Here is a 27715-nt window from a genome sequence, read left to right as displayed (position 1 = left end):
TCTGCACTGGAAAGTTCATCGCAAACACGAAGAGTTAAAAATATATGCATCAGTGGAAAGTCTAATGAAATCCCCCTTCTGATTTACATGCAACATGGTTGAACCTATGTTTTCTTAATCCATAGGCCTTCATTGTACAATTTTAAAACAAATCGCCATTTATCTGCCTTTCTCACCTCCTTGGCAATGTTGTGCCAGTACACGTAACTCTCACAGGCATCCATCTGCTCCTGGTGGAGGAAACGGCATCGGTCAGGAACCAGCAGGGCCTCGCTCACATACTCGCCCTCTGTAGCAAGAATGAAGGAAAGGTGAGGTTAGTGTCAGATGATTTTGAGCCGTAGGAGAATTGTAAGAGCGGAACTTGAGATTTAACTAGACCTCAGTGCTGCGTTTGAAAATGGAACATCAAACATGAATGTGCTTTAATGAGGACAGAAAGAGAGCGTGAGAATGAACTCAAGCTGTGATACATAGAATACATGAAACAGAAGTATGATAGTGAACTAGAGTAAAAGAGCTGGGGTGGGATGCATAAGTAGGACTGACAGAAAGCACAAAAAGCAACAACGGCAACCACTCTGAGCAGACAAACTGCAACTATCATGTCAAGGACAGGAAGTAAAAAGTGCTTAAAATGACTGTAAAGCATTTATTACAGAGATCATACATGCAGATAACTTTTGGTTTCTATAGTAAACTATACAGAAATGAAGATATGGTTTTACATTCATTTCATTAAATACATACAGTACATGCTACATATATACTATACAGTACTAACATTACATGCTATTCTCTCTCGCATACAGGTTAATGTACTGGAAGTACAGTAGAAAGTCCTAAAGCAAATCAAAGTGCTTCATGAATCCAGAGTGACTCACTGCTCCTCACTCATTCATTCATTCACTCACCCATTGTTAGCCTATCTGCCCCTCTAGTGGCTTTTAGCAGGCATGACCTCTCTGAGATACTGTTGAGGTGTGTGTGGTGCTTCGTGTTTAATGAACTGCACATCCTGCTTTTTAAAATCCCTGCTCATCTATGATTCCGATAGTAACACATTTAGAAATTGATGGCACTGGGATGGGTGTAAAGGAGATTCTGGCACTTGAATGCCAAAAATAAAATGTATAGCTGTGTGAGGTATTAAAAGCATAACAGAGAACTGTAATACTCTTGTTAGATTGCACATAAGTTGCATGGGCATGAACAAATCTCTGTATTTTTCTGCTTTGATACAGAATCATGGTTTATGTCAATCTACAATACAGTATGTTATGTAACTGGTAAGTTTTAATATGATGCATCAAAACACAATGCTACAGCTCTAAGTCCACGTAGGGTTTTAAGGGAATCTCTTACATCTCGATGAGATATGTTGCTGAATACCATAAAATTCTTATTAAGAATAAACCAAAACAAATATAGTTGTTCATGCAATCTTACATTATTGTTTTGTACCATTTCCATATACAGTAAATATGTGGCCTAGCCGATTCTATCTTACGCAATAAACCAATTAAAGAAATAGTTTGACGTTTTGGGAAATAGGCTTATTGGGCTTTCTTGATGAGCGCTAGATAAGAAGATTACCAAACAAATGAGATATAATGGTTTATCATTTGTTTAATTTCTACAAAAACAGCAATTTGTGCTTTTAACTTGGAGTCTGGAGTCTCAGCCAAGTAAAACCCTGGTAAAACAACAATTGGACAAAGCCAGGCTAGCTGTTTTCACTCTGTTTACAGTCATGCTAAGCTAAGTTAACCAGCTACATACAATTTACTGTACAGATGAGAGGGCAGTATTGATCTTCTTATCTAAATTTCAGTGAATAAGTATGAGATATTGTAGTATTTCCCAAATTGTTAATCTATTCCTTTAAGCTATTCACCTTTTCAATTTCAACAGTTAATTTAGTTAAAACTGTGCAGGAGGACATTAAGGAGAGATTGGGACATATAGTGAGACAGGAAGTGTTTCTCAAATGTTTCAATATCCTACATGATGCATTTGATATAATATCTAACTTTTTTGTTATATATACAAAATAATAGGGGTTTCCTAGTGGGCTAGTTGTCAAAAATGCAACATCGTTGGTTTGTAAAGTATGTGACTGAGGACCTTTATTGCATTTCATCCCCCTCTCTCCCTTCAAATGCTTCTTTTCTGTTTCCAATGTACTATGAAATAAAAGCTAAATACCACCAACATATCTTAATCTTACAAAACAGATAAAATGACCTCAAGCACACAGTCATCTAGAAATATAAAGGATGTTCATTTGTTCTTGTATCTTCTTTCCAATTTAACTTCAGGAAGTACTTTCTTCATATGGACACAGAGGGCATCTAAACCTAAACATTCTTGTTATTGCAATTATCTAATGACAGTGAGGTGTGTTGTTCTTACCTAGACAGCGGTAGGGCACGACTATGAAGGGGCGTGTCTGGCAGTGGCCCCAGCCTTTCTTACACCAGTAGGAGATGGTGACAGGACTTTTTGACTCTTCTACATGGGAGATTGGAAGAGCTGGGTACATCTGGTCGCACAGGCACATGCAGAGACGACAGAGACACAGAAACAGATAGATGGATGGACAGAACAGGGGGGAATGACGACAGGAGGAGCAGGGGGAGAGGGGAAAATTTGGTTAGAGAGGAGGTTCAAGGATTGGTTGTTAGGGGTAGAATAAAAGTAGCAGGATAAGGGAAGAAGAGGAGGGAGATCACAGTCAGTGGGGAGAAGACTAACAAAGGAAAGAGTCATGCAACACATTTTCTAACTACTTACAAGAGGCTGTGTAAGGCCTTTGTCTGACACCAAATTAGACATGTCATACTGAAGTTATTTCAATGAACTTTCTTGTCTTTCAATATTCCCAATTTCACATCTGACTACTTTCATTTAAAATCTAGGCCTATCATTTGGAGCACAAACTCATAATGAAGTTTAATAGTGAGAAAAATGTAGCTGGCTCAGAGTCTGAATGCAAACTAAAATGCTTTCTTCACAAATGTCAAGGAAAAAAGGAAGGCTTTTGTGTAAAAGCCAACACAGACGCATAATGTGCCAGCTAATCGCATTACAGTCCATTCAGGATCATGGCTGCTTCTCTCTGTAGCAGCTATGTCTACTTGAACCTCTAGATGGCGCTTGGTTGCCTTTACTCTTGCACTTCACATAGATATTTTTTTTAAGGAGGAGTGTGTATGTGTATCCCTGATTACCTCACAGTAGATGTTAAAGAGTACACATATAAGGTAACAAGAGGAGGAGAAGTGGATGATGGTACAATTGAAATATTGTAATATTCCAACAGACCAACATCACCCCACTATATATAGTTAAATATATAGATTTGATAGGACAGGTGTTAGACAAACCAAATTAGAGAAAAAGAATATGACATTTTACTTGATTTTCCTATTTCATCTGCAGTGTCTTGTTGATTTCAAAACCAGCTCTGGACTACTTTGCCATCATTCTGATTCTGATACTTCTGCTGTTAGTAATATTGATCCAGAATGGTTTCCATTACAGTAGTTCAGATTATTTCCCTTACAAGCGTCAGGACCCTACCTCCTGACAGTAGGACAGGATTTCGCTGGGCTCTTTGAAGCAGTCCTTGCGGCCCTGAGGATCCGGCTCCCACTGGCCATTCTGTGGGTTCATGTGCAGGAGCTGGCGGCCACAGAACATGGCAATCTGTGGCTCTATCACTTGGGGGCCTGGCCCGTTCACCTCGGTCATGGCCAGAGCCTAGAAGGAATAGGGAGGGGAGGGAGGACAGAGATAGAGAGAAAAAAGAGGTGAGGAAGGGTCGATACAAACACAGTGGCAGATAATATTGTGTTTGAAGCCGATCCAGGGCGGGTAGACCACAGATAATTAATGCACTTACATGCACTCCAGCACTATCCAACATTAGACCAAGGGTGTAAGCCAAGGCGCAAAACTGAGAGTGAGTGAAAGATCAAAACAGATAAGTGAGAATGTAGAGGAAGGAAGAGGAAGCTAATGCACAGGAGAATTGAGTGTACACTGCAAGCTTTAAGAGAATATTGGCAACCTTAAAATTCAGGAAAGATCCATAGAAGTTGAAATAACCCTGAAGTGAATGACAAGAAGAGCCAAGAAAAAGCCTGACTTATTGACTATCCAATGCTCTGTTTCCTATTAGCACTGAGAGATGAGAAAAGAAGGAATGGGTGGATGAAGAGGAAGGAGTAAAGGAAAAAATATAGTATGTAAAAGATTGCCCCCGTCCTTCTTCTCCTCCAGCAGCCCTCTAGGATGTTGTTATTGATCAAGGGATATGTTGCCTCTGCCTGGGGGAGGGCCCAAGGGACCCCACATAGAGGAACAAACAGCAGCTAGGGCTGGGAGTCAGGTGTTAATACAAGCTCATTGACCGATGGGCCACTTCACTACATTAACACACAGCACAGAGACAGAGAGAGCCCAGGGAGGAATAAGAGAGGGGAGGGGTTAGGCGGGGAGGAAAAAGCTCTGTAAACAGCACAAACAAGGACTTAATCTACCTCAACAGACAAAACAGATTTTTTTAGGTGATTTGACAGCAGTGAGCATTCAAGAATCATGAGAAAGTTTATCAAGTTCCACTGGAGGTCTGAGTCATCTCTGGTGCAAAAACGAACTGTTTACCAGAGACAATAACAACCTCCTGCGGGTCAATGATGTGGATTTTTTTGATGTGCAGCATTTGACAGTAACATTCACAGTAGAGAACATGCCATAATATTTACTGTCCAACCCTGAAACCTCTCAAAAAGGCAATCCGCAACTCCCAAGCCTATGTATAGCTCATATCCTTTTATCTGTGCTGACAGACAGAGAGATAGACCTGCTGACGACAGACAAGACGAGCGACGCTGAGCCAATTAAAAGGAAGTTGCCCAAAGGGAAGAAACTGAGGAGAAAAAAATATGAGAGAGTGACGCCTGATCAAAGGGAAGCCCTGCTTTGGCCGACCGCAGCTCGAGTGTTTGAAGTCCTAATTAAAATTCATATGGAATAAAATAAATATATAAAACCCTTTGAGTAAATGTACAATAAATATAATAAGCCCTGAGCAGTCTGTGCATTTTAATAATGCTAAGAGGAGTTTGTGTTTTTGCATGTCTTAGCAGATTTCTTACAAATTACACATCTACTTTTCATTACTGCTGACCATTTCCCAAAGCATACTATGTTTTTTTAGATTTACAAATGCATTTTTCCTACCTTACAGGCCACCGTTTGTTCAATTCATACCGGTATTTTTTGAATATCAAATAACAGAGGGTTGCAAAGTTACTTGAGACAAGTAAGTAATCCATCCCAGTGAGGTAAACCATTATCATGGTCATGGGCTGTGGACAAAATGCTCAGTTATATACTTTAAAGTCATTATTACATGATAGTTGTATTCTCTCTGCTTTGAACATAAGTCATTTTTCAAATGCAAGAAGCTACAACATTGACTTTTTCCTTTTCTTGTTGTGAATAATATCTCATTGTTTGTCTTCTGGGGTTTCCAACAATATTGCTTTATAAAACAATTCTGTTCTGCTGCTAATTGTAAAGTTTTTGGGTGCCAGCACTTGCTGACATCTTCACTGTGATGGATTGCCCACCTCAAGCAAGACCCTGCAAGTTAATGATCACCCCATAGTGAAATTAATGAATACAATGGCTGCTTAGAAGGTGGAGAAAAAGAATTTAAAAATGTAAAATAACTATAGTATAATTTGGAAAATGGTTTGCAATATTGCATACGTTATTTGCAAGTTCACAAGACAATAAACGTTTTAACATAAACTCTTTTCTCTCTCACTGTTAGATTCTTCTAGAAAATGAAATGACTGGTATTGACAATGCTGAACGGGATCTTTTTATTGGTTTTATTGGCACTGTGTGAAAAGCACAGGAAAACATTGCTGAAGCTGCTGAAACGGCCTGTCTGGTGTAGCTGCTGAGCTAATGTCTAAATAGATATCTCTCTTTGACTCAGGGAAGGTCAGTGCCACAAAGAAAAAGAGGAAAAAAAAACTTCCGGATATTTGAGAAGATAACCTGGCAGCTCCCTCTGGTCCAGCTCTCTCATTTTGCCTGCTCTCCACTACTGCACTTGCTGAAAATCAATGCTGAGCGACTGCAACTGTATCGCCACGTTCCCCCCAATCAATAGCAGTCCATCAGGAGCCCGAGGCCCTGACCTCCAGCACAGCAAGGCCGCACACCCAATCTCCAGCCTGATCTGCGACCAGATTAGATCTTCCTCTTGTGATAACCCCTAATAAGAAATACTGTTTTAAGATGAACACTTCTATTGGGCATCCTGCTAAGCGTGCCATGAAAGCAGAAACTCTCCTGCTTGTTTATGACCCAGTTTGGAGTATATTTACTCCATCTGCATATGCTGGTCCATCTCCACTTCAGACAACCATGGTGACAGCATCATATGAACATCACTCAGGGGCTGACGTCACTCAGACCCACTCTGCTCAGCTGTGTGAATGCCACAAAATGCCTTTGTAGGTGTTTCATTGTATTCTCACAGCAAAAACAGAAACTGTCATCAGCTTGCGTCAGAACTTTTTTACTCTTACCCAAAATGGTAACATCAAGAATGCTTTTGCTGTATGAAGTGTTAGTTGCTGGATAGAAATTTATTTTGTGGTATTTGACATTTTTATTTACATAGTGCTTCATGTCAAATGGACAGATTGTGGATCTTGTTTTTGTAAAAAATAAACACTGACTTGTGCAATTGGTTAATGCAACACAAAGGCTCTGCAACTGACAAGACTGTGCTTGAACTCAGGCATGATGACAGCAGCATTATTTCATTCCAGTGAATGCTGTGGTGTGTTGTAATGGATTCAATTGTATTAGGAACATACATTTTTTCATCCATGTTTAGTCACAAGAAACCGCTTTATAAACTCATTATTACTATAGTACACTAACCATAAAGCTTTTGTAATTAAGCCAGACAATTAATGCTACAATATATGCATATATACCTTTTAATGTACATTTTGCTCAAATGAATTGCATTATATTACCGATCATTTAAGCCCAAGATCACATATTATTGATATTTATGTAAAATCAACCACAATATCCAACCTGAAGCCTAGCCAAATATTTAGTGTGCTGTCGTCTGTGTGTGCATGCCACAGGACAGAGGAGAGGATCTGCCAAGTTGCTAATCTTGTTTAAATAGCAAATAAGTCAGTCAACCAAGTGTAAAGTCTACCTGATAAAGACGGCCCTTTGGAAAAGAAGGGAAGGTCTGCAAAGGTTGTGGATGAGAGACAGTGTCTGCACACTCATCTCTGGTGCATACATCTCCTGTTTTTTCTAAGCTTTAGGTCATAGAGACCAAATATATACAGAACAAGTAGTCTCTAAATTATACATTATATATCATACTACTATATATTATACTTTTAAAGTGTTAATTTTACTAAAATGTTACCAAAACAGGTAGTTTGTTTACAAAAATTCTTTGTGTAAAAGCTTTTCTCACTATGCTTTAGGTTCTTTAGTAGACACATTGACAAGATGCAGATTAAATAGTGGCAGACAATACCTCTCTGTTATGAAGGATTAGGATTTCATTCACAGCTAAAAATAGCTTTTGCCTGAGTGAATGAATCATATTCTTGTGTCTTGAGTGAGCTGTTTTTTACATGTTTTACAGTTACAAATCATAGCTCTATTTCCCTGTGGACTGACAAACATGCAGTCAAAGGTTTTCAGTGTCTTGGTGGTATATACAATTTCCATTTTGATGCCAGTTACATTTTAGAGTGTTAAGACTGTTGTAGGTTGAGCACGGCAGTGTAAGCCTCTCTGAACACCAGCAGTCTCCATCAGGAGCTGAGGCACACTGATCCAGTTGGCTTCACAACAATGCTTCACAATCTGTCAACAATTATGCTTCTTCTGCAGTAAAGGACAGGCAGTAGAGCTGCTCTTGATGTCTCAGTGAGAAAATACCATAGTGTACTGAAGTGTGTGTGCATCTCTGTACAATGTGTAGAGGGGGAAGGCGGTTCAGGGGTTGATAAAGCAGTGCTGTTCAACCATCCTGAGTCCCACATATCATGTCCTAGTGCTGATGAGGCTGAACAGGCGGACAGCCTAGAAGCCTGACAGCTCCCCACTGCAGAGAATGCTGCATCATTAATAACGACCTAGTGATATAAAGCTGGAGACATCGATTGACTTTCTGCCTTTTCATCAGGTTCTTTGCCTCTGTTTGCTCCCTTGATATTCTATTTTTCTATGCTCTGCTTCTCTGTATCTACTCCATACTGACTGTGTTGCTTCACTTTGTAATCACATGTGTACCTCCATATTCTCCATAGCAGAAAGCGTCACAAGGAAACAAAGTGCTCCCACAAAGACGAACACAAACACACTGTGCACTGGACCAGAAGTTGTGGAACAGCTGGTGCAGATATAATAATGGTTAATAATATTTTCACAGGTATCCCTCTAGTTGAGGGATTTATGCTGCAGTGTGAAGCTTCCAAAATGTTAGCAGAGAGAAGAATATGATCTTGCAGCATAAATACTTCTGCCACTCAGGGCTGAGTTTGGGGCCAGGGCAGTACATTTACATGTTCCTCCAGCATCATCCACCATGTTCTAATTAAAATTTCAGCACCTGTTCCACCCTTATGTTGCAGGATGACTTCATCCTCCGTAATGATGCAATCTCCTGGCCCTGGCAGGCAAGCCGGAGCAGTAGAGGAGGAGGGGAGGAGTCCACCCATCGTTTGTCACCTTTTACAAGTTGAAGCCAGATCGTACAATGGAGCACCATGCCAAAAATGCATCAGAGGCTTCATGTAGATACACAGTCCTTTAGTGCTGATGTGCTGGGAGCAACATGTCATGTTATGTATATTGCTGCAGTCACACAGGGCCTTTGATATCACTTAAAACATTCTTTATTACCTTGTATTTTAATGTGATTGATTCTGGTTTCATTCTGCTTTATCCTTTCATGTTTCTCTGACTTTAATTTATCTACAATTCATTTGTTTCTGTGCTTCCTTTGTAATTTTACATGCTCTAAATCTGAACTACGAGCCCTGTGTATTAGAGATGTACCAATTGCAATTTTCTTGGCTGATTCTGATTCCTCAAACAAATATCAAAATAAAATGTGCACTGTGGTGATGGTTTTTTAAGTGTCTGATTAAGTTAGTTGTTCGAAATGTTTTCAAGGTTGTTCCTCTACGGCTTATTTTGGACTTACAGGTATCACAAATTGCAAGCTTTGTGTCTTCTTCACTCATGCTGTAGAAGAATCCCACCGATGACATGTTGTGTGTGTGTGTAGCTGTGACATTACTGTCTGTGCCGCTGTGTGTGCGACATGAACCATCGTGCAGCACAAGTGTGTAAATATGACCAGCAAAAAATGGGATAAATGAGACTGTTCAGCCAGTCACAGGTCATGGCCGATCAGCTGAAAAACGTCCGGTTTTGATTGGTGGCCTATTGATTGGTGCATCTCCACTGTGTATGTATTTGTGTTACTACAAGGAAGTGTGTATATGTGTGCATACTTGTTTTATTTTTTAGAGCTAAATCAATTAGTCAATTGACAGAAAATTAATAAGCAACAATTTTGATGACCGATGTAGAAACCAGAAAATGCCAAACATTTTCTGTTTTCTACTTCTCCAATATCAGGGTTTGATACTTTACTTTGTGTATGTATGATATGAATGAATATGAATATATGATAGTAAACTGAATATCTTCAGATATTGGACTATTGGTCGAATAAAACCAGACATTTGAAGATTTAAAAACCTTGGAATAGAATACACTAGTAACTACATAAATACAGACTCTCTGGTCAGAGATATATTGCAGGGAGCTTGCTTGACACCTAATGATTAACTTGAGACATCAGACCCCTGAAGAGCTAATCCTTACTTAGCAACAGGGATCTGGGATATCCCATCTAACCAAAATACACCATGTAGTGACAGCGTAATAAAACAACTGTACATCACAAGAACATAAACAACGTGTAAAATCCAGAGTTGGTTTCCTCTGTTTGTTCTGATCTGGGTTTTTGCTTTGACAACAGAAATCTAACTGAGCCTCAAACAGACGCCATAGAATAAGTCATCAACTGGAAGGCTGTGAAATTACAGCAGGGGTTTTTTGGCAAAACCTCCCCTACTGGGAGAAGTTGGAGAAAGGAAGCAGTCTTAAAGTATCAAAGCTCCAGGCAGCGACACTTTAATCTTGTATATATGTTTTCAAAACTACAAGTGCTGCTAGAGATTTTTTACTTCAAATCATGTAACTGTAATTGTAATATGAGCTTTGTCATGTCCTGTGTGAAAAGCCTGGCTAGCTATTCCTGATGAGTATAACATTGTGGACTGGCTAATTGCCATCACTAGCGTAGATAACACACCCACGTACAAATTGGCCTCACAGATGAATAACCCATGCCTGTATGAAACACGCACACACACGCACAAACAAAGGTCTTCCTGAGTACGTCTTTGTGCTCCTCAGCAGCACAGATGGCTGAATAGTGGGTGTCTTCCTGCTCTCGTGAGCCCCTCCTTCAGTTTTTCTCTATTTTCCTCCCTCTCCTCCCCTTCAAGGCTGAGCTCAATCCACCCCAGCCACCCTATCCTTGATATCCCTGTTGTCTCCCTCTCCCTCCCTAATAGCTTTCACACAATGCCTGACAATCGGCTGTTTGGCCTCCCTCCCTAGGCCAGTGCTAAATGGCCAGATAAATGTGGGAGCATTCATCATTGTAATCATGTTAGTTAATTATTCATAGGCTCCATCAGGCCTCTTCCTGGTGTGGCACATAGTTATTAGAGAGTAGTAACATTAGTCAGCCAGACTCTCATGGTGCAGAGGGGACAAAAGGGGATAGAGCAGGTTAGCTCTGCACACTGACACTCATTATTATGATTACTATTATCTCTGACTAATGTCTAATTGAGGCCATTTTCTATTCAGGACACTGATGGACAGAGTAATTTATATTGCTTTGTGTTTTATGTATTGTGTATTAGCTGCAGACTGTAATGCATACACAGATGTAAAACAACTTACTGAATACTAAACTGAATACCTAATGTTAAAACTTAATCGCCAACCGTTATGATAGAGGCTTTGGGTTGCAAAGATGCAAACATCATGGTCTTCTCTAAGTCACGCTTCATCAGTCCAGATTACAGTCGTTCAGCCTCCAGCTCGGCACATGGGGAGCAGATGGCCCCATAATCACCAGGGTTCATCTCGGACTGAAACAGCAGCCAAAACCAGCTCCCGATATTTGATTTAATTTTAAGTATAGCTTAAAATACAGGACATGTCAGCTGGCATCACTGCAAGAGACTCCATAGATTTGTTGGCTGGCAGTGCCAACACATTTCATGGCCGTGGTTATTTAGAGCATGTTTACCCAGAGATGTGCCCAACATCAGAGTGGCAGATCCTTCCACAAGGTTTTAGCTTATAGCTTTGCAAGTAGCACTCTACAGGGTGCTGTAGCTGGGGGATAGGAAAGAATCATAGCTGATTTCTCTCTACTGTAAAGGTCGCTGTCTCCTCCTGGAATCATATGACCTCACTGGATACAAGACTTCCCTGATGTATGATAGCACCATGGGACTCAATTGAAGTTCCATGCCCACAGGACCAGAGACTTCACCTTTCCCAGCTGAGACTCTCTCTCTCTCTCTTCATAATACAATTAATAATGCACACACCTGAATTTGACATCCATATTGTTATGTTTCCTGTGAGCCTTTTTTAACAAACATCCTGCCTTTCAGCAGCATCTGTGGTAAGGCTTGTAAAAAAAAGTCCAATACAATCAACAGAGCAAAACAGGAAACTCCCACAGACTGATTTCATGCGTGGTGTTCCCTGTTTTATGGAAAGGCCGCACTGAGCAATATTTGGAATGAGACAAGTGATTGCGATACTTGTGTTGCGGAAAGTAGGTTGAACACACGCGCATGGCTGCCTCTCTGTTCCACCCACATTCCAACAAATGCTCCTTCTGAGTCACGCACCATAATGACACCACACTGTGCATGTTTTCAAGACGAAAAAACAGAGCATAGTTGGTCATTTTCACAATTCTCTGTATGCCGACGCCTCCTGCCGGGGATGTGGGAGACAAAAAAACAAAAAAAAAACCAACAACAGCGTAATGATGTTTCATAAATCCAGCCAGAAGAACAGTGAGTCCGGAAAAATTAAATGCTTGCGTGATTCAGTTCTTCAATGCAGCCAAACTGAAATGATTTCGTCCTCTGGTTGCATTGTTGATGAATTTCTGCTGTTACATAACACAGCTGAACCTCCTTCACAGTTAAGCAACACAACATGGGAATGCCAACATGTTAATGCCAAACACTGTGAGCCTGCAGATGTGATTTCAAGCTGAAGAGCTACCTCGGGGGATTGAAGGAATCAAAGGCTTAGCAGAGATTTGAGCGGTGCAGGTCCATCTGAAACATCCTAATGTCAACACAATTGCCACTGAATCAGGGATTTTCTGCAGGCAGATAGAGATTGACACAATGCAAACAAGCTCTCCAAAATGTAGTTATACAGTAAATACATTCAGAGAGCTTGAGTCATATCTGGGAATCAAAGGTTCAAATTTCTATTAGCAAATATTTTCATGCATTAGTCACGCATTGTCACAAATTTGTACAGCTAAAATGTATTGAAAACAATTAATTTTCTCCCACGCAGTTAAAAACCATTTCACAATGAATAAAACAGCAAGTTCCAATCATGAATAACTATATATAAATATATCAGAATGTCATTATCATGAGTGTTATGAATTAGCAACCCAAGCTGGATCCTATATCAATGTGATATTGATATTCCACTCTGGAGTCAAATACTGAATTTAGCAGGTTAACAGAGATTTCAGGGTGAGAAGGATGACAATATAAACAGATGGTAACTTTATTTTTTTACAGTTGAGTAAGGTATTTTACTCAAGTGTGTGTGTGTGTGTGTCTGTGTGTATATTTTGTGCAAGGGGACTCTGGTGCTCTTAAAGCAACAATATAATGCCCCTGAGCATGTTTTAAGTAGATTAAGCGAATCTTAAAGCCTAAATGAGGGCATTTTTATGTTAAAATACTGTAATAATTGATCCACTTAAGGACAGACTGTCTTCCTACGATCTCCTTGACAAACAGCAAGCAACCAGCATGAGCAAGATCTGACACTTCTTTTTGCCTCGTTCTTATCTCCCACTCTGGGCTTTTTCTGCCTCTCAAGCCCCACACTCTGCTTTTGACTTTGCTGTCTTTTGCAGCCAATCTGCACTGAAGTTTTTCTTCCTGGGTATTCTCCTTTGGAACCGTGCGTCATCTCTCTCTCTCTGTCAGTTCCACTTTTACTTTCCTGTCACTTCACGCACTTTCTGAGCATTGCACATAGTTGGTATGTGTATCCTTTAAAGATATGTGTACACTGCAACTTGTGCGTGTTAAAACAAGCACAGGAATCTGCCAATAGAGTGAAAAAATCTTTCATGATCAGTTTTAACAGATTGGAGAGTTTTCTTGAAACTAACATCTTGAAAGACAAATTACTCATTACCAAGATAAAGTTACATGATTAAAATACATTAGTGAAACACATGACACTGCAGTGAAACTGAAATCTGTAAGTGAAATATTATATTATATAAGTTCATATTCTTTTCAGGAAATCATGAGTACTTTGGGACATTAATGTTTTTTACCCATAGGACTTAAGAACACATTAATAGCATAAATACTGCACACAAATGTGCAACTATTAATCTGATAATCTCTCCTCTCTTGTCAATCTTGTACGTGAATTCTATATCTCTCTTTTTTATTTCTGTAATGAATCGTGTCTTTCAAATAGCAGCATATTCAAATAAATAAAGCTTTGATGAACTGAATGTATATAATGGCAGAGCAATAAAACAAGTCCAATGGCAAAGACTCCCAGCAGAAGATGAAATAATATCCTGCATGGGAAGAGAGGCAGCAACAGAGGAGGGGGAGGGGGGAGGGGGTTAGAGTGCATAGGGGAATAGGGGTTAAAACATTCATATATCTCTTTCTCTCTGTCTCATATTTATGCATGTATACAATTCTCATCACATCATGCCAGCTCCCATGGGAGCCTGTCTAGCATCTTATGGAAATGAAGCTTTGAGGTTATAGTATATATATGTTGTGAGAACCTCACAAAGAGAACGTGAGGTAGAGGCAGAGCAGTGTGTGGTTGTGTGTATTTATTAATGTTATTATTATGTGTATTTGTTGAGGTAGGCATGTGACCAGAATGCTGAATGCAATACTTGATGTATTTATTAGTGGCAGCGACTCCAGAGCCATACCACATACTGCACATTATACTCCAATGTTAATGGTGTGTATGTAACATTTAACTCAAATTCACAACATGTTTCTCACATTTGGGGGCATGTGGTATCACCACAGTGGGGACAAACTGGTCTTTAACTCCCAGTGAGAGGTCAAAGTGTACACCTTCACAGATGAAAGAGCCCAGCATGGCTAGTTTGACCCCAACAAACTGCAAAGACATATTGAGGGGATAACCTCTTCTCAGGTCTCTCAGCGAGTGTGTTGCCCTGCACAGCATCTTTGGCTTATGGTAATGAGGTGCTCTGTCAATGAACAGCAGGGTAAACAGCTAACGCTGGGTCCACTGGGACCGGCTTGCCATCTACACAAAGCAAAGAAATCAAGGTTGAGCTGAGGACTATTCTTATGAAACAGTCTACAGCGTGCCTGATGTCACGCTCCCACGTTTCACGTCACTCGCCATCCTCTTCATCTGTCTCACTTGTTCCAATCGAACCTGTAAACACACATTTTTTTTAGCCCTCTCCTCTACATTATCCCTCTCAGCATCACTTGGCCACTGAGGGTGGTTGCCATGGTTACACCACCCACAGGAGCCGGCTACCTTCCCTGTTACCGTAGCAACTGGTTCCCTACAGAATTTCAAGCATGTCACTCACTCTCTCTCTCTCTCTCTCTCTCACTCCGGCTTGTTATGAGTCTGCCTTGCTCTCTCTTTCTTTCTTTCTCTCTCAAATGAAAGAGTCCCCATATGTTTGGTTTGACTTTCTATCACCGGTAGATCAGTAGCTTAATGCTTGGTTAGCTTTCCTTATTACTGGCTGTTGGTTGTTTACACGCCACTTCAGTTACTTATGCAATCCAAGGCCCTGCTGAGTTGGGTTTCTTGTATCCTTCTGGTATACCAGAGAAACTGCTTTCTTCAATCTCTTACTCTTCAGAGAAAGCTAAAATATAATTAATAATTATATAATAGTTCCCATAAAAAGTTGTTGAATAATAATTTAATCTGAATATATATGATATAACATCAATTGCAACAGGAATTATTATTATTATTAGCCATTATTATAGGCATTGTAGTCTAAAATAATAATTATGTACACAATATAATTATAATATAATAATTAATTAGTCAATTGCAAAATTGATAACCCTCCTTTTTCTTATATCATTGACACTTTTATATGTTTTAGTTTTTTTTCACTTTAATTTATTACATTTATTATAAGTAATTTATCATGCAAAATGGCCAAAATATTCAGGTTTTAGGTCTCAAATGTGAGAATTTGCTGCTTTTCGTCTATTTCATATCACTGTAAATCTTTGGATTGTATAAATCAAAATATTTTAAATCAATACCTTTTGCATTGGGAAATTGTGATGGGGATTTTCTGTATTTTATTTCATTTTTAACAATTCATAAATTAAATGAAAACAAATCAATTTATCATTGAAGAAAATGATTAGGTACAGACACAAATCTAAAGTAATATCTTATCATATTAACAATATAGTTAATATTGACTACTATTACTATCATTATTAGTGATAATAATACTATTAGTAGTAGTATAGTATTTATTTTTGATGATCCCATTCTTGCTCACTAGTTGCCAATGTGGTGAGTCAGTAGCTGACTTAATGATTGCTCACATGTTTCTCTGCTTCAGAGCCACACACCCAGCATGTTACAATACAACTGAATATCTTCTCATTTTGTTCAAATCAACTTGGCCAACTCTTTGTCCTTCCAACACTCCCTTTGCTCTGCTCACAACTTCTATAATGAATAATCTGATTATTATAGAATCAGTCAATCAAGACTGTATCTGATGTACCTTCCCCCAAGTTAACTAGCAAGGTGGTGTGACTGCTGTTCTGTCCACTGTTAGTAACACAACACAAGCACTGGACAATTCCAGTAGCAGCAGAGAGCACACTGACAAGAAAATAATACTGATAACTGAGATCATGTCAAGCTGACATGTCCTGTCTTGCTTTAGCCCTCTCAGTGTTATTTTAAACTGGGCCACTCTGGTAAGATAATGCGTGCTGTGTAGTCTGCCGGTCTGTGCTGCAGAATCACTCAGTAGATTAAATATTAGTGTTATCTCATTTCCTCAGGCCATAAAGTCTCCGTGGACTGTCCAACTCAAGAGAAAATGGCTTAAGCATTGAGATAATCAGTACAAAAGACCCCTTACTGTGCCCTCGTACCTCCATTTGTGCTTTGTACTTTTATTACATTCTTCTTCAAACCACAGCTAGACTAGTTCGAAGTATCCAATTTGTCAGCCGAGTCTGGGTGAGTATTAGCTGTTAACTGGCACAGTTTGGCCTTGGTGAGTGTGATGATGACCCAGAGCTGAGAAAAGAATGAAAAACTATCTGTCTCTCCCCATTGCTGGCTGAATCTTATTGTTGATGATTAACAGTAACCACAGCAGCACCTGAGTCTTGTTATCATCTATAGCATCTATAGTTATCATCAAGCTGCACCACCATCTGTGTATACTCTGTAAAATTTGGGCAGAGTCAACTGTAGGCAGCTTTTGTGGAATCTATGCTGAATTCTGAGTATTGAGTCGAGTGTTGTGGGAACATTGTGTCTCAAGGGAAAGGAGGGTATGTTTGAGACTCCTTTGGTGGAAATGTACCCTCCTCTACAGGAAATTCCACCCTAAACAGCACATTAAACATTGGTAAATAAACAACTGCTGGCAAGTATTTGGCTCCCATATTTGGGAAAAAATACCAAACTTCACTAACAGATATGCTTTTTCTCTTTGAGTGATCATAAATTCATTCACTGATATGCTTAAATTTCCGTTGCCGTACAGTTTATTTAAGTTCAAATTCAGGTCTTGACTAAATATCCACTATCAAATATAAAGCTGACTTTACTGCTGCCACGTCCGTGTCACCTATCTGGTGATTTTCAGAAAATCACTCATTCCTCAGCTGATGACATAGATTCAGAGAAAATGGGTTTAACGAAAAGACAGATTACAAAACAAGCCTTGCAAAAAAAAAAAAACTCACCACAGACAAGAGGTGTGGAAATTTCCCGATCCTAAGATGCATCGCGATGTGGACATGGATGATTCTGAATTGATTCATAGATGTCAGAAGTTGATTTTTTATAAAGATTTTCTGTGAACATGATGTTGACAGAACGACAAAGGTGGAACTCAGCTGCAAGGGCAGTGCAGCACCTGGACAGTCTACAGCGCACACACGCTAGACTTATCTTGCAGTCCATCTTCAAAAAAGCGGCTGCAAGCATTTTTTGATTTAATGACTAAATAATTACCTTTATAAGATGAACACTCAGAGAGTAATGTTAGTTGAGCGGAGCAGGGAACTCCAGCAGTAACAATCATGACTGGCTGACCAACACACACTGCAGCATTAAACAACTGAAACCAATTCTGTGTTGAGCTGACAAAGAATGGGGTAACCAAAAGATGCAAATAAAGACAGGCAGATTCAAATATCAAGAATGAAAGGAAAACAGCAGGAGTAGCAAAGTGCAGAAAAAATAATAAAACAAAGGGTGAGTTTGGAGCATGAATTATTCAAGGACAATCAAAGTATACATGAGGAAAGTGAAAAGATGTCACTGGCCACTGAAAGCTGCTGAGGCAGATGGAAGGAGCAGTGTCTAAGAGAGTGGGTATGAGAGGGGCAAGGAGTGCCTCTGGGATATGGCGGGGAGAATAGAGGAGGCTAGGGCAGAGACAGACGAAAGGGAGGGAGGGCTGAGAATGGATGAGCGGGGCAGAGGCAGGGAGGAGACAGGCGTGGGGATTTTCTTTTGTGTACGAAGCTGGGGAGTGGACCTGGAGGGCGGGGAAGGGGGTGGAAGGGTACATAAAAACCAGGTAGCATGAAGAGAGAGGGCTGATGTCGGAGCATTGAAAGGGTGCGTGACAAGTGCTAAAGCCTCACCAACAAGCAAGAGCCCGGACCTTCAATAATTGATGCAGCTTCTGCAGCGTGCCGTCTTTATAAAGCAGCGAGTGTGTGGTGCATGTGTGTGTGTGAGTCTGTGTACTAAGTTGTCTGTGAGTGGAGTGTGTGACCTAATTGTGCTGAGAAAACTGTGATTCCTACCCATCAGTACCACTGCACCTTTGGATTAATATGTTAGAAATGAGCTTTTAGTCTTTCTGAAGAAGCTGCGCAAAAATGATGGCGGAGCAGAAATGACCTGCCAAAAAGTACATCCATTTCCCTCTGTAACCGCTTCCACAATGTTCTTCTGCAGAATGTTCATACTGGCCTGATAAGTCTCAGTGGACCCAACAACCCCACACTCTCTCAAACCCTGCAGCTGGGGCCGTTAAGGAAATTAGATTTGCAGTTCTGCTTTCATACAACTCAGCGGACCACTCTGGCCATGGGCTTTTTCTTGCCTGTGTCCCTCCTCCCCGTTCCTTGTCTCGTTTCAAGGCCACCTGTGAATACATGTACATGACAGAGATGGATCTTTCTGCTCTCCCAGCTGCTCGGGCTGAGTAGCAATAAGGCTGGACTCCTCCATTAGCATGCACTCCACCCTGCAACCCACATAACATTCTACATGCTCTGCATCACTCAGACTCTCTCTCTTCCTTCAACCCTCATGCTCTCCGTTTCTCAAATCATCCACTGTGCCAGGGCAATCCCCCGCCCCCACCCCCCTCCTCTCTCCAACCAGCCCTCAATCTCTTTCACTGTGCTCTAGCTTTTTCTCCCCCCCCTCCCAGACACGACAGGACAAGTGTTATCACCACACTGCAGATGTTTTCGAGGGGGCTCCTCTGAAACCTCCCAGTGGCTGTGGCAGGACTAAACATCTCGCTTCGCCCTGGCGTTCAACTTTTTTTTAGGCTTACTGAGGCAGTAATGTTGGGTGTAAAGACCTTGCACTGCAGTGATATCTCTGCCTTGCAAGACTCCTGAGAGGGGTCAGAGCTGGATGCGATCAAGAAGGCTATACTAGTATCTCCATCCCTCCGGGTGACGCTGGACAAACCTATGACACACACACAAACACCGAAGACACTTGCATGCATTCAAACCACACAGTCCCATCTAGCTTTTACAGACACAGGTGCAAGGATTAATAACTGACCTACAAATTTTCAAAGCTAGGAAGGCTTGCCCCATCAATGAGTAGATGATGAAAAGTAAAGTAATCTTTGAGAAACTGAAAGTGGCTTTAATCTAATCTTCTTCCTTGATTATGTGTAACCTAGAAACAGCCATGCAGACTGAGAAAGTTGAAGAAATTAACTCATCAAATGCAGCAATCAGATCAGTTTATGCATGACAGGTTATAGAGACAACATAAAGTGATGAGCCTTGCAAGCAAACATTATTAAACTCTGAATTGGGAATTACTCCCCTTTCCAACTGGGACCTATAATTTGAAATATTTCAAAAAGGCCAGGAGACAAGATTAAGTAATCTAAACTAGGATTTGGCAGAGTTTCCTTAAATCTATCGGGAAGATGCTGTGTAAATGTGCAATTAATGTCAACTAATTTTCTGCCGAATAGCTGGATGAAGTCTACGCTTGGAGACACAAACACAAATGTATACTTTCTTTAGTTCCACCCCAGACTCGACTAGACGACAACAGAAATGAAAACCCCCAATAACCCTTCTGAACCAGACGAAACAAGGCACTGTTTCAGTGTTGTCGATTGCAAGCATGGCCAAAGGGTTCATTAATGGCATTCATTAGTTTGTCACCTCTGGTAACAGCTAAACTGCTACGACACATTTACAGCGCTCCTTTCCTCCAGTATGGTGTTGCTCTCATTTCACAATGACTCTGCAGGATTTAATCAAGGTACTGTGTGTGCCGCACTTCAAAAACTTGGAAAGGAAGCCAGATACACAGAGAACAGGGGGAGAAAACATGTGATACAATAAAATGGTACATTTTATGCCCACTGGCACACGGATATAGTAGAGAATAGCGAGCACACGGGAATCCATTAGCGGAACCCGATTATCTCTTGGCTCTAAAATTAATTAAGTGAGTGTAGGGCAGAGTGTGCATGTATGTGTGTGTGTAAGAGAGAGAGGGAAAGAGAGAGGGAGAGAGAGATCTGGTCGTCCTTATCTTTTTTCCTTCTTTTTTTTAACAAATCCTCTTGTGTTACTGCATTGAATGGCAGATGGGGGTGGGAGGTGCATGAATCTGTGTGGCTGTATTCCAGCACAAAGCCTGAAATTGCTGCTTGTGGTGATGTGGTGGTAGAGGGGGTAGGGGTGGGTGGTGGGTGAGGGGTGGTGGCAGACTACACTTTAACTTTGTGACTCACTCATTTTTATTTAATCTGCAGCCATTCTACAATGTACTTCCTCTCCCTCTACTCTTCACTTCCCCTCATAAAAATCCCTGTTTTCTCCCTCTTTCCTCCCTTTATGTTTTAATGCTTTCCCAGGCTCCCTTTATTTCCTGAAACCTGTAGATAGGTTTGTTTCTGGGTTTTGGGTCTGCCACTACTGTTCCTCTGAGGTTCATACTGCAGTCATTTATCTTGATAAATACAGGCCTTGTTGACTAAAGCTGAGCATACCTGTAGTCCCTACGGTGATCATTAAAATGTTGTCTTTAAATCACATTTTCCTGTGTAAGGGTTTTGTTGTAGCAGAAACTGAGCTCACTGGATGCAGTCTGGCTTTGTGCTTGTTGATGAGCAGTGGCATACTGGTCATCGGGCATACAGGGACAAATCCCAGTGGGCTGGTGGACCGTCAAAACATCCATAAAGTTTTTAACTCACTGTGTGCCACTGTGTGTGAGAGCGTGCTGCGTGTGTGTTCCGGGACTGGCCAATCACAACCAACTAGCTCTAAACAAGTGAAATATTGTCCATATGTGATCAACCCTCACTGACACCAGCACCACCACCACCACCACTATCACCACAATGGACTGATCCCAGCACATAAGTCCAGGGCTGAATTTCTTTCCCAGTACACCCCTGTTGAAGAGTGAGTATGAACAACACATTTGTAACTAGAAAATTCTGCAATTTCTAAAGAAATTGCGTGTGGGAGCTGCAAACCGCCAGACGCAGCCGCTGCCACTGCTGTTATTGCTACTGTTGCTGCAAATTTCTGCTTCAGCAGTTAACATTCAAATTTTGTTAGCGCCACCTACAGGTGAAATTGTATCAAATACCACACACTTGTTAAACATCCCTATCTGTATAATTTTGCTGAATTTGGTCACCATGGAATGTTGAATTTAAGAGATATTTAAGTTAATAAGTAGTATGGTGGTATTTCACTAATGGCCACAAGGTGGAGCTATTGGCACCATGTCTCACTAGATCACGCACATTGACATGGAGAACTTGTGTACCAAGTTTAATTTCACTGAAGACAGCAGAACTGTAGAAATATCATGTTATAATATTACAGTAGCGCCCCCTGTGGGTAGAATTGTATCAAATTTTACATAATGGTGCACTCTCATTATATGTACAAGATTCTCAAATTTGGTGTCGATCTGAATCAGCATTGAAGCATTATGGTTCGTTAAATGCATCCGGCCACGCCTTCAAAAGTTTGGTAACCAATTACAGACAAACGGTAAGTGATACCAAAAAATGAAGATAAAAGCTCTGTTCAGGATCATCTAAATATGGTATGTGCCAAGTTTGGTGAAGATTGGAAGAAAAATGTGCCAAAAGAAGCAAAAAATGTGTTTTTGAAAAAATTCAAAATGGCGGAAAGATTTTCGGGCGCAAATGGGCGTGGCCTATATCAGTCTACTTGGTACCATCCAAGGAATACACTGTGCCAAAATTGTTTGGATAGGCCTCACGGTTCATGAGTTATAAACCAAAACATAAAAACGTAAAACACGTAATAACTGACCACATGGTGGTATAGGTCCCATTTTAAAATATGTTAAGCATTTCCACATAGGCCACCTGTCAATCAAGTTTGAATACTTTAGCACTTTTAGTTTTTGAGATATGAGCTTTCAAACATTGCTCCCATTGACCTTCCATTATAAATTTTAATTTTATACAATTTTATATAAAATCAACAGAATATGCTAGAGATGCGAAAAGTAATAGCATACATCTCCTTATGGGGATGTACAATTTGACATTGAAATGAAGTTGATAAATCGTGTAGGACTAGTTAGACGCCGAAAAACGGCGAAATAAGTATATAATAATAATAATAAAGAGTGAAGATAACAGCGAAGATAACATAATTGTGTTTTGCTTTGCAGCTCCCACACAATTATAAGGAGGACAGTTGGGTAATACAACAATATGTCAACTGTAACAACTGTCTTTCTAGTTGTTGAGTTGACACGACTTGTCGATTAATCAATTAGTCAGTCGAAAGAAAAATCATTGGCATCTATTTTGACTATTAATCAATCTTTAAATGATTTTTCAAAAATGCCAAATATTCTCTGGTTGCAGCTTCTCCAATATGAGAGTTTGCTGCTTTTCTACATATTATATCATTGTAAACTGAATGTCTTAAGGTTTTAGACTGCTGTTCAGACAAAACAAGGCAATTTGAAGACGTCACATTAGGCTTTACAAAATTATGATTGTGATAAATTGTGAATGTTCTAACATTTTGTAGTTCAAACAATGGATACAGCAATCACATGAATGGAGAAAATATTCAGCAAAATGGTTAATAAAAACAAACTATAATCAGCCCTCCTTTGGTTGTATTGGACCATTGTAAGCAATGTTGCAAATGAATGATCAAGATTGTTTTATGGCAATATTTGATTTATATATATTAGTATAATTTGTGATAAAACCCCTTGATTTGTCAGGTTTTATTTCCTGGATAGAAATTTCTAGAAAATGTATTATATCATGATAGAGGTGGGCAATGTAGATTAAATTATTTTCCCACAGAATATCTATCTATCTATCTTGAGAGAGAGAGAGAGAGAGAGAGAGAGAGAGAGAGAGAGAGAGAGAGAGAGAGAGAGAGAAAGATTGCTAATAGATAAAATAACCAAGAATGTCTGTTTTTGGCTAATTCAGCCAGTTCTAGGCGTCAAATCCAAGTAAATAATCAAATATCTGTAAAAATCATATCAATATCTAATACTGCCATAAATCAGTCCTGCTCATCGATGTGCAACATTGACCTACTATGTTCAAAGATGTTGAAGGGACAGCTACCATGGTATAAATGATATAAATGGTATGGCAAAATCTGACACAATCAGCTGACAAATGTATATTGTCCCACAGTATATATGTACCATCATATCCCCCATCCTTATATCATGACCTGTATCACAATGACATATGTGATTTACTAAATGTTAACCATATCACTCACTGGTATTAAGAATGGGACTTCAAAGAGCACATCTTACCCACATAATGACTACTGACGACAAATTCAATTCAATGTTGGTTTCTTATATTTTTCATTACTGTCAGACTACTATACACGTTTACAGGCTGCCCAAGGTGGCTGATTTTGTCATCTTTTCATGTGTGACCTTTCATGTCAGGATGAGCACAGCTCAGCATGTCAATTAGCTAAATGCTTTGGATCCCGTGACAGATACTAGAAGTGCTATTACAGCTGACATACCTGGGAAGCCATTACTGAACTTGACATATATGACAGCTTGGCCACAAAGTGTTTGTCCAATCATAGTAACAACACACCATGATGTTGAATGTTTATTTCAGCAGGAACATTTTTAAAAGGACATGTATTTAGGCTTTACTATTCCTTTACTGATTTACTAATTAACACTGTCTGGAAATTTAATTTGCGAGTGTGATGATTAGACTTTATCCAGATGCACTAACAGATTAAAATATTACACTATAAAAGAGAGATCAAAACAAATTTGCCCAATTCACACATTTCAACTGAATTGCAGTTGAGTAAATTAAGGGAAGCTGACAGTTTTATTAGGACTAATACCACAGTGTAATCCAGCCAGCCAACCCTCTCACAGTGTCATAATCTTCAGCGTAAACCTTCATGGGCAGGTCTCCTTGTATGAAGCTAAAGTCTGCTCCTCAGCATAGCAGTAATCCCACTAAGGCTCTTACAGAAGTGAAATTATTTAAGAATGAAAGGAGAGGCTTTATGACTATTACAGACTCAGTGTGGAAGATGGCTAATAAATAAACATCTCACAAATCCTCTTAGGTAACTTGGGGAGACTCTGAACCAGCCAGCAATCTTTTTATTTTTTTTCTATCAAACAGCATTCAAGATTGGCTTCATTCACTCATCATTTCCAGGTGAAAAAAGAGGATTGACCTGAACCTCAGCTCCAGCTGGGACATCATGACTCATCCTTCTCCCCTCCTCCTCCCCCCCACCTTCACAGGCACCTCCAATACCACCCAGCTCCCGCACACGAGGGCAAACCTGAATGCACGTTTCAGTTCTATTACAGGGGGAGATGATGGGTGACTAAATCATTATTGAGAAATAAAGGTCGAGCCCATCAAACTGTGGGCCTGCTGTAATTTGTGATGATACAGGAGGGAGGTGGGAGCAGCTGGTGGCCCCATTGATCTGTAGTTCTGTACAAGAGACTTTCACTATCTCTTTGCTACGCATTGATGGAGACAGATGCCAATAGGATGACCCCAGATCTCTCATTACTATAATGTATCACACACACCGACTGTATGTCCAATGATACATCAAAGTCACCTCCCCCCCTCCCGGATGTGTCAGGCAGATTTTAACAGTTTATTCACATGCATGTTGAAATTCATCAAGATGTTCCACTGAAAACCTGACAACGCTTCATGCGCCACACTGCCTTTACTTACTGCTCCTCGCTGTAAGATTCAACTGGGAGTTTTTTAATCTATTCAGAGTTCTTTCATGAAGACCAAATGTAACACAGAACAGTAATTGAATATGCATGAGTCCATCCTGCTCAAGAGCTGCACCACTCCTCTGAAGGATGGATTGGAGCTGATTTCTTTCTCTGACAAGGCCAGATGGGATGGAAGGAGATGGGATTTGATCTCCATCCTTCCACTCAGCAAAAGGCCTATATAACATTTTTTTTCCATGTCAGATACAGGCCCAGGCTTGACGCAGCCAACCACATATACTGCAAACCACCTATGTATGAAGCCAGTTATATTTATGTCCAGAGTGTGGACTTCCATTCATGTCTTATTACAGCATTTGCATTTCAAATCCTTTCACCATCACTGCATTTTTTGTGGACGTTGTGTGCCATTACTCTTGTTGACATAGGACGGTGCTCAGGGACGCATTTACAAATTAAACCTGCCCTAGATAAGGGTGCGTGTCAGCAATATGAAGATACGAGCAACTGCATGCGTGGCATGTATGTATAATGTCGACATTAAGAAAAATACAGCATTTAATCCAGCAAAACATACAAATTTTCAATGCGCCATCATATATGATTCAGATTGTCTTGTTCTTACCTCGACGTTCTCCCAAACGCAGTAGGACAATACAGCCATCAATATAGGTATTGCGGAATGTCCCATTTTTTCTCCTTCTTTTGTGTCTTTTTTTTGACCAAGTTGCTATTGTAAAATAACTAACTCCAACATAAGCTGTCTGGTTACATCAGCTGAAGTGATGGACACTGCGTTTCGTCGGCGCCTTCCTGCGATATCTCCTGCGTCTGCGTCTTGTTCGCTCTTTCCAACGGACTCTCCAATGGCAGCCTGGGCTTTTATGTGGATGAAGTCTGACAGAACCAAGCCCTGTTTCTGCGGGTGTTTATCACGGGCTTTACTCATGGTGTCCTCACCTTGGCTTAGTAAAGAGAGACATCTGGTGGTGATGGGTTGGAAATACGACACGACAGGGCTCGCCCGCTGATTTTCATGCGTCAGTTTAAAGGGAGAATCCACCCCAAAAATAGAATTCACATTATTTATTCAGTTTTAACTTGGACATGTAAAGAGGCTGCTGAACAGTGAGCAGACTGACTGTATGATGGACAGTTTCTGACTCACAGCATTCAGATACACATTTGGATGTAATATCTCAAATATTGAATCGCCATTGAATCACTCACAAATTCAGAGACAGTGGTCCAACTCCACAAAGTATCACTTATGACATTATCAGTTAAAATCATTCTAAGTGTTTGTAAACTGGCGCATCCAAACCATTGGAATAGCAAAGTGGTTCCTAACCTGGGGGTCAATCCCCCACCATAAATCTAAAAGGGGACTTGGATTCTCTCTTCATGTAATCCCAGACTGACTTGTGATGTTGAGATCAGGGCTCTGTGAGGGCCAAACCATCTGTTGTGGGACTCCTTGTTCTTCTTGTTGCTGAAGATCGTTCTTTATGATTCTGGCTGTATTTTTGGGGTCTTTGTCATGCTTAAGAATGAATTTGGGACTGATCAGATCACTGATCACTGATCATCCCTTGTGGTATTGCATTATGGATAAAATCCCTCTTTGGTTTACCTGAGCAAAACACAAGTCCACACTAAGGCCATTGCCTGATGAGGAGATTATTTTATAAGCAGTAGATGAACTTTCTCTGTGCTTCTTTAAAAAGGTTTAGAACCACTGGAAAAGCAGATGAACTAATATACACATAGAGTGAATGATTTTTTTTAAAAGCTCTTGTTCTCCTCCTCTTCCTCAAATACTGTCCCTCAATAAATACTACCTTAATAAAAATAGAGAAGCTCCCTGAATATAAAATAGAGAGGTGTTGACTCAACTCAAATTTTTAGTCTGTACTTTGGTATTGTTGTTACAGTAGGTTATATATAATGTGCAGTATAGAGACTAAACTAAACAAAATCACTGTGTAGCCTACATTTTATACTTAGAGCCTGGGGTTTGCAGTTCTTGCAAATCTTCAATTTATATGGTTTCTAAACAATGAAGTCCACACAAATTAGGTCAATAATGACAAGAGACTTCATGAGAGGCTACAGCTAGCGCATTTTTTCTCCATTTAACTTGTTTGTTCACATTTCAAACTGCATTTCACATGATAATATAAAGCGAGTTTTTCAGCATGTTTGGAAGCAACATCCACAAATAGTCAGCAGGGGGAACACATGGTATGAAAATGAAGAAATAAACTTCCTCATTAGTGCAGGCTTGCAGTTAAAACCCAAACGGAAAGACAGAGGGGAAAGGCTTAGTGTGGAGAAAGGTAAATCAACAGTGGCAACAGCATTGGGACAACACAATGAAATGCAGACATTTACACTCAGCCAAAACAGAGTATGTTAAGAGGTAGGGGAACAAAGGAAAGAGGAAGAAATGATAAGCAGGCTG

General features: G+C 40.2%; 1 protein-coding gene across 1 annotated transcript in view; it reads right to left on the bottom strand.

The window, feature by feature from the left end:
* aplp1 (amyloid beta (A4) precursor-like protein 1) overlaps positions 1-26156 on the bottom strand; it is a 39535-nt gene extending 13379 nt beyond the window's left edge. Inside the window, exons 1-4 of the mRNA XM_067601956.1 lie at positions 25877-26156; positions 3586-3765; positions 2416-2545; positions 127-289 (exon numbers count right to left, since the gene is read on the bottom strand). Of these exons, the coding sequence (XP_067458057.1) occupies positions 127-289; positions 2416-2545; positions 3586-3765; positions 25877-25942 (539 nt within the window). The 5' untranslated portion in view covers positions 25943-26156. The remainder of the gene's footprint in view (positions 1-126; positions 290-2415; positions 2546-3585; positions 3766-25876) is intronic.
* Positions 26157-27715: the final 1559 nt, after the last annotated feature.

This window comes from Thunnus thynnus, chromosome 10, assembly GCF_963924715.1.
Source record: "Thunnus thynnus chromosome 10, fThuThy2.1, whole genome shotgun sequence".
NCBI classification, from domain to species: Eukaryota; Metazoa; Chordata; class Actinopteri; order Scombriformes; family Scombridae; genus Thunnus; species Thunnus thynnus.
The sequence above is the reverse complement of the archived record's forward strand: the minus strand, read 5'-3'. Positions and strand labels throughout refer to the sequence as shown.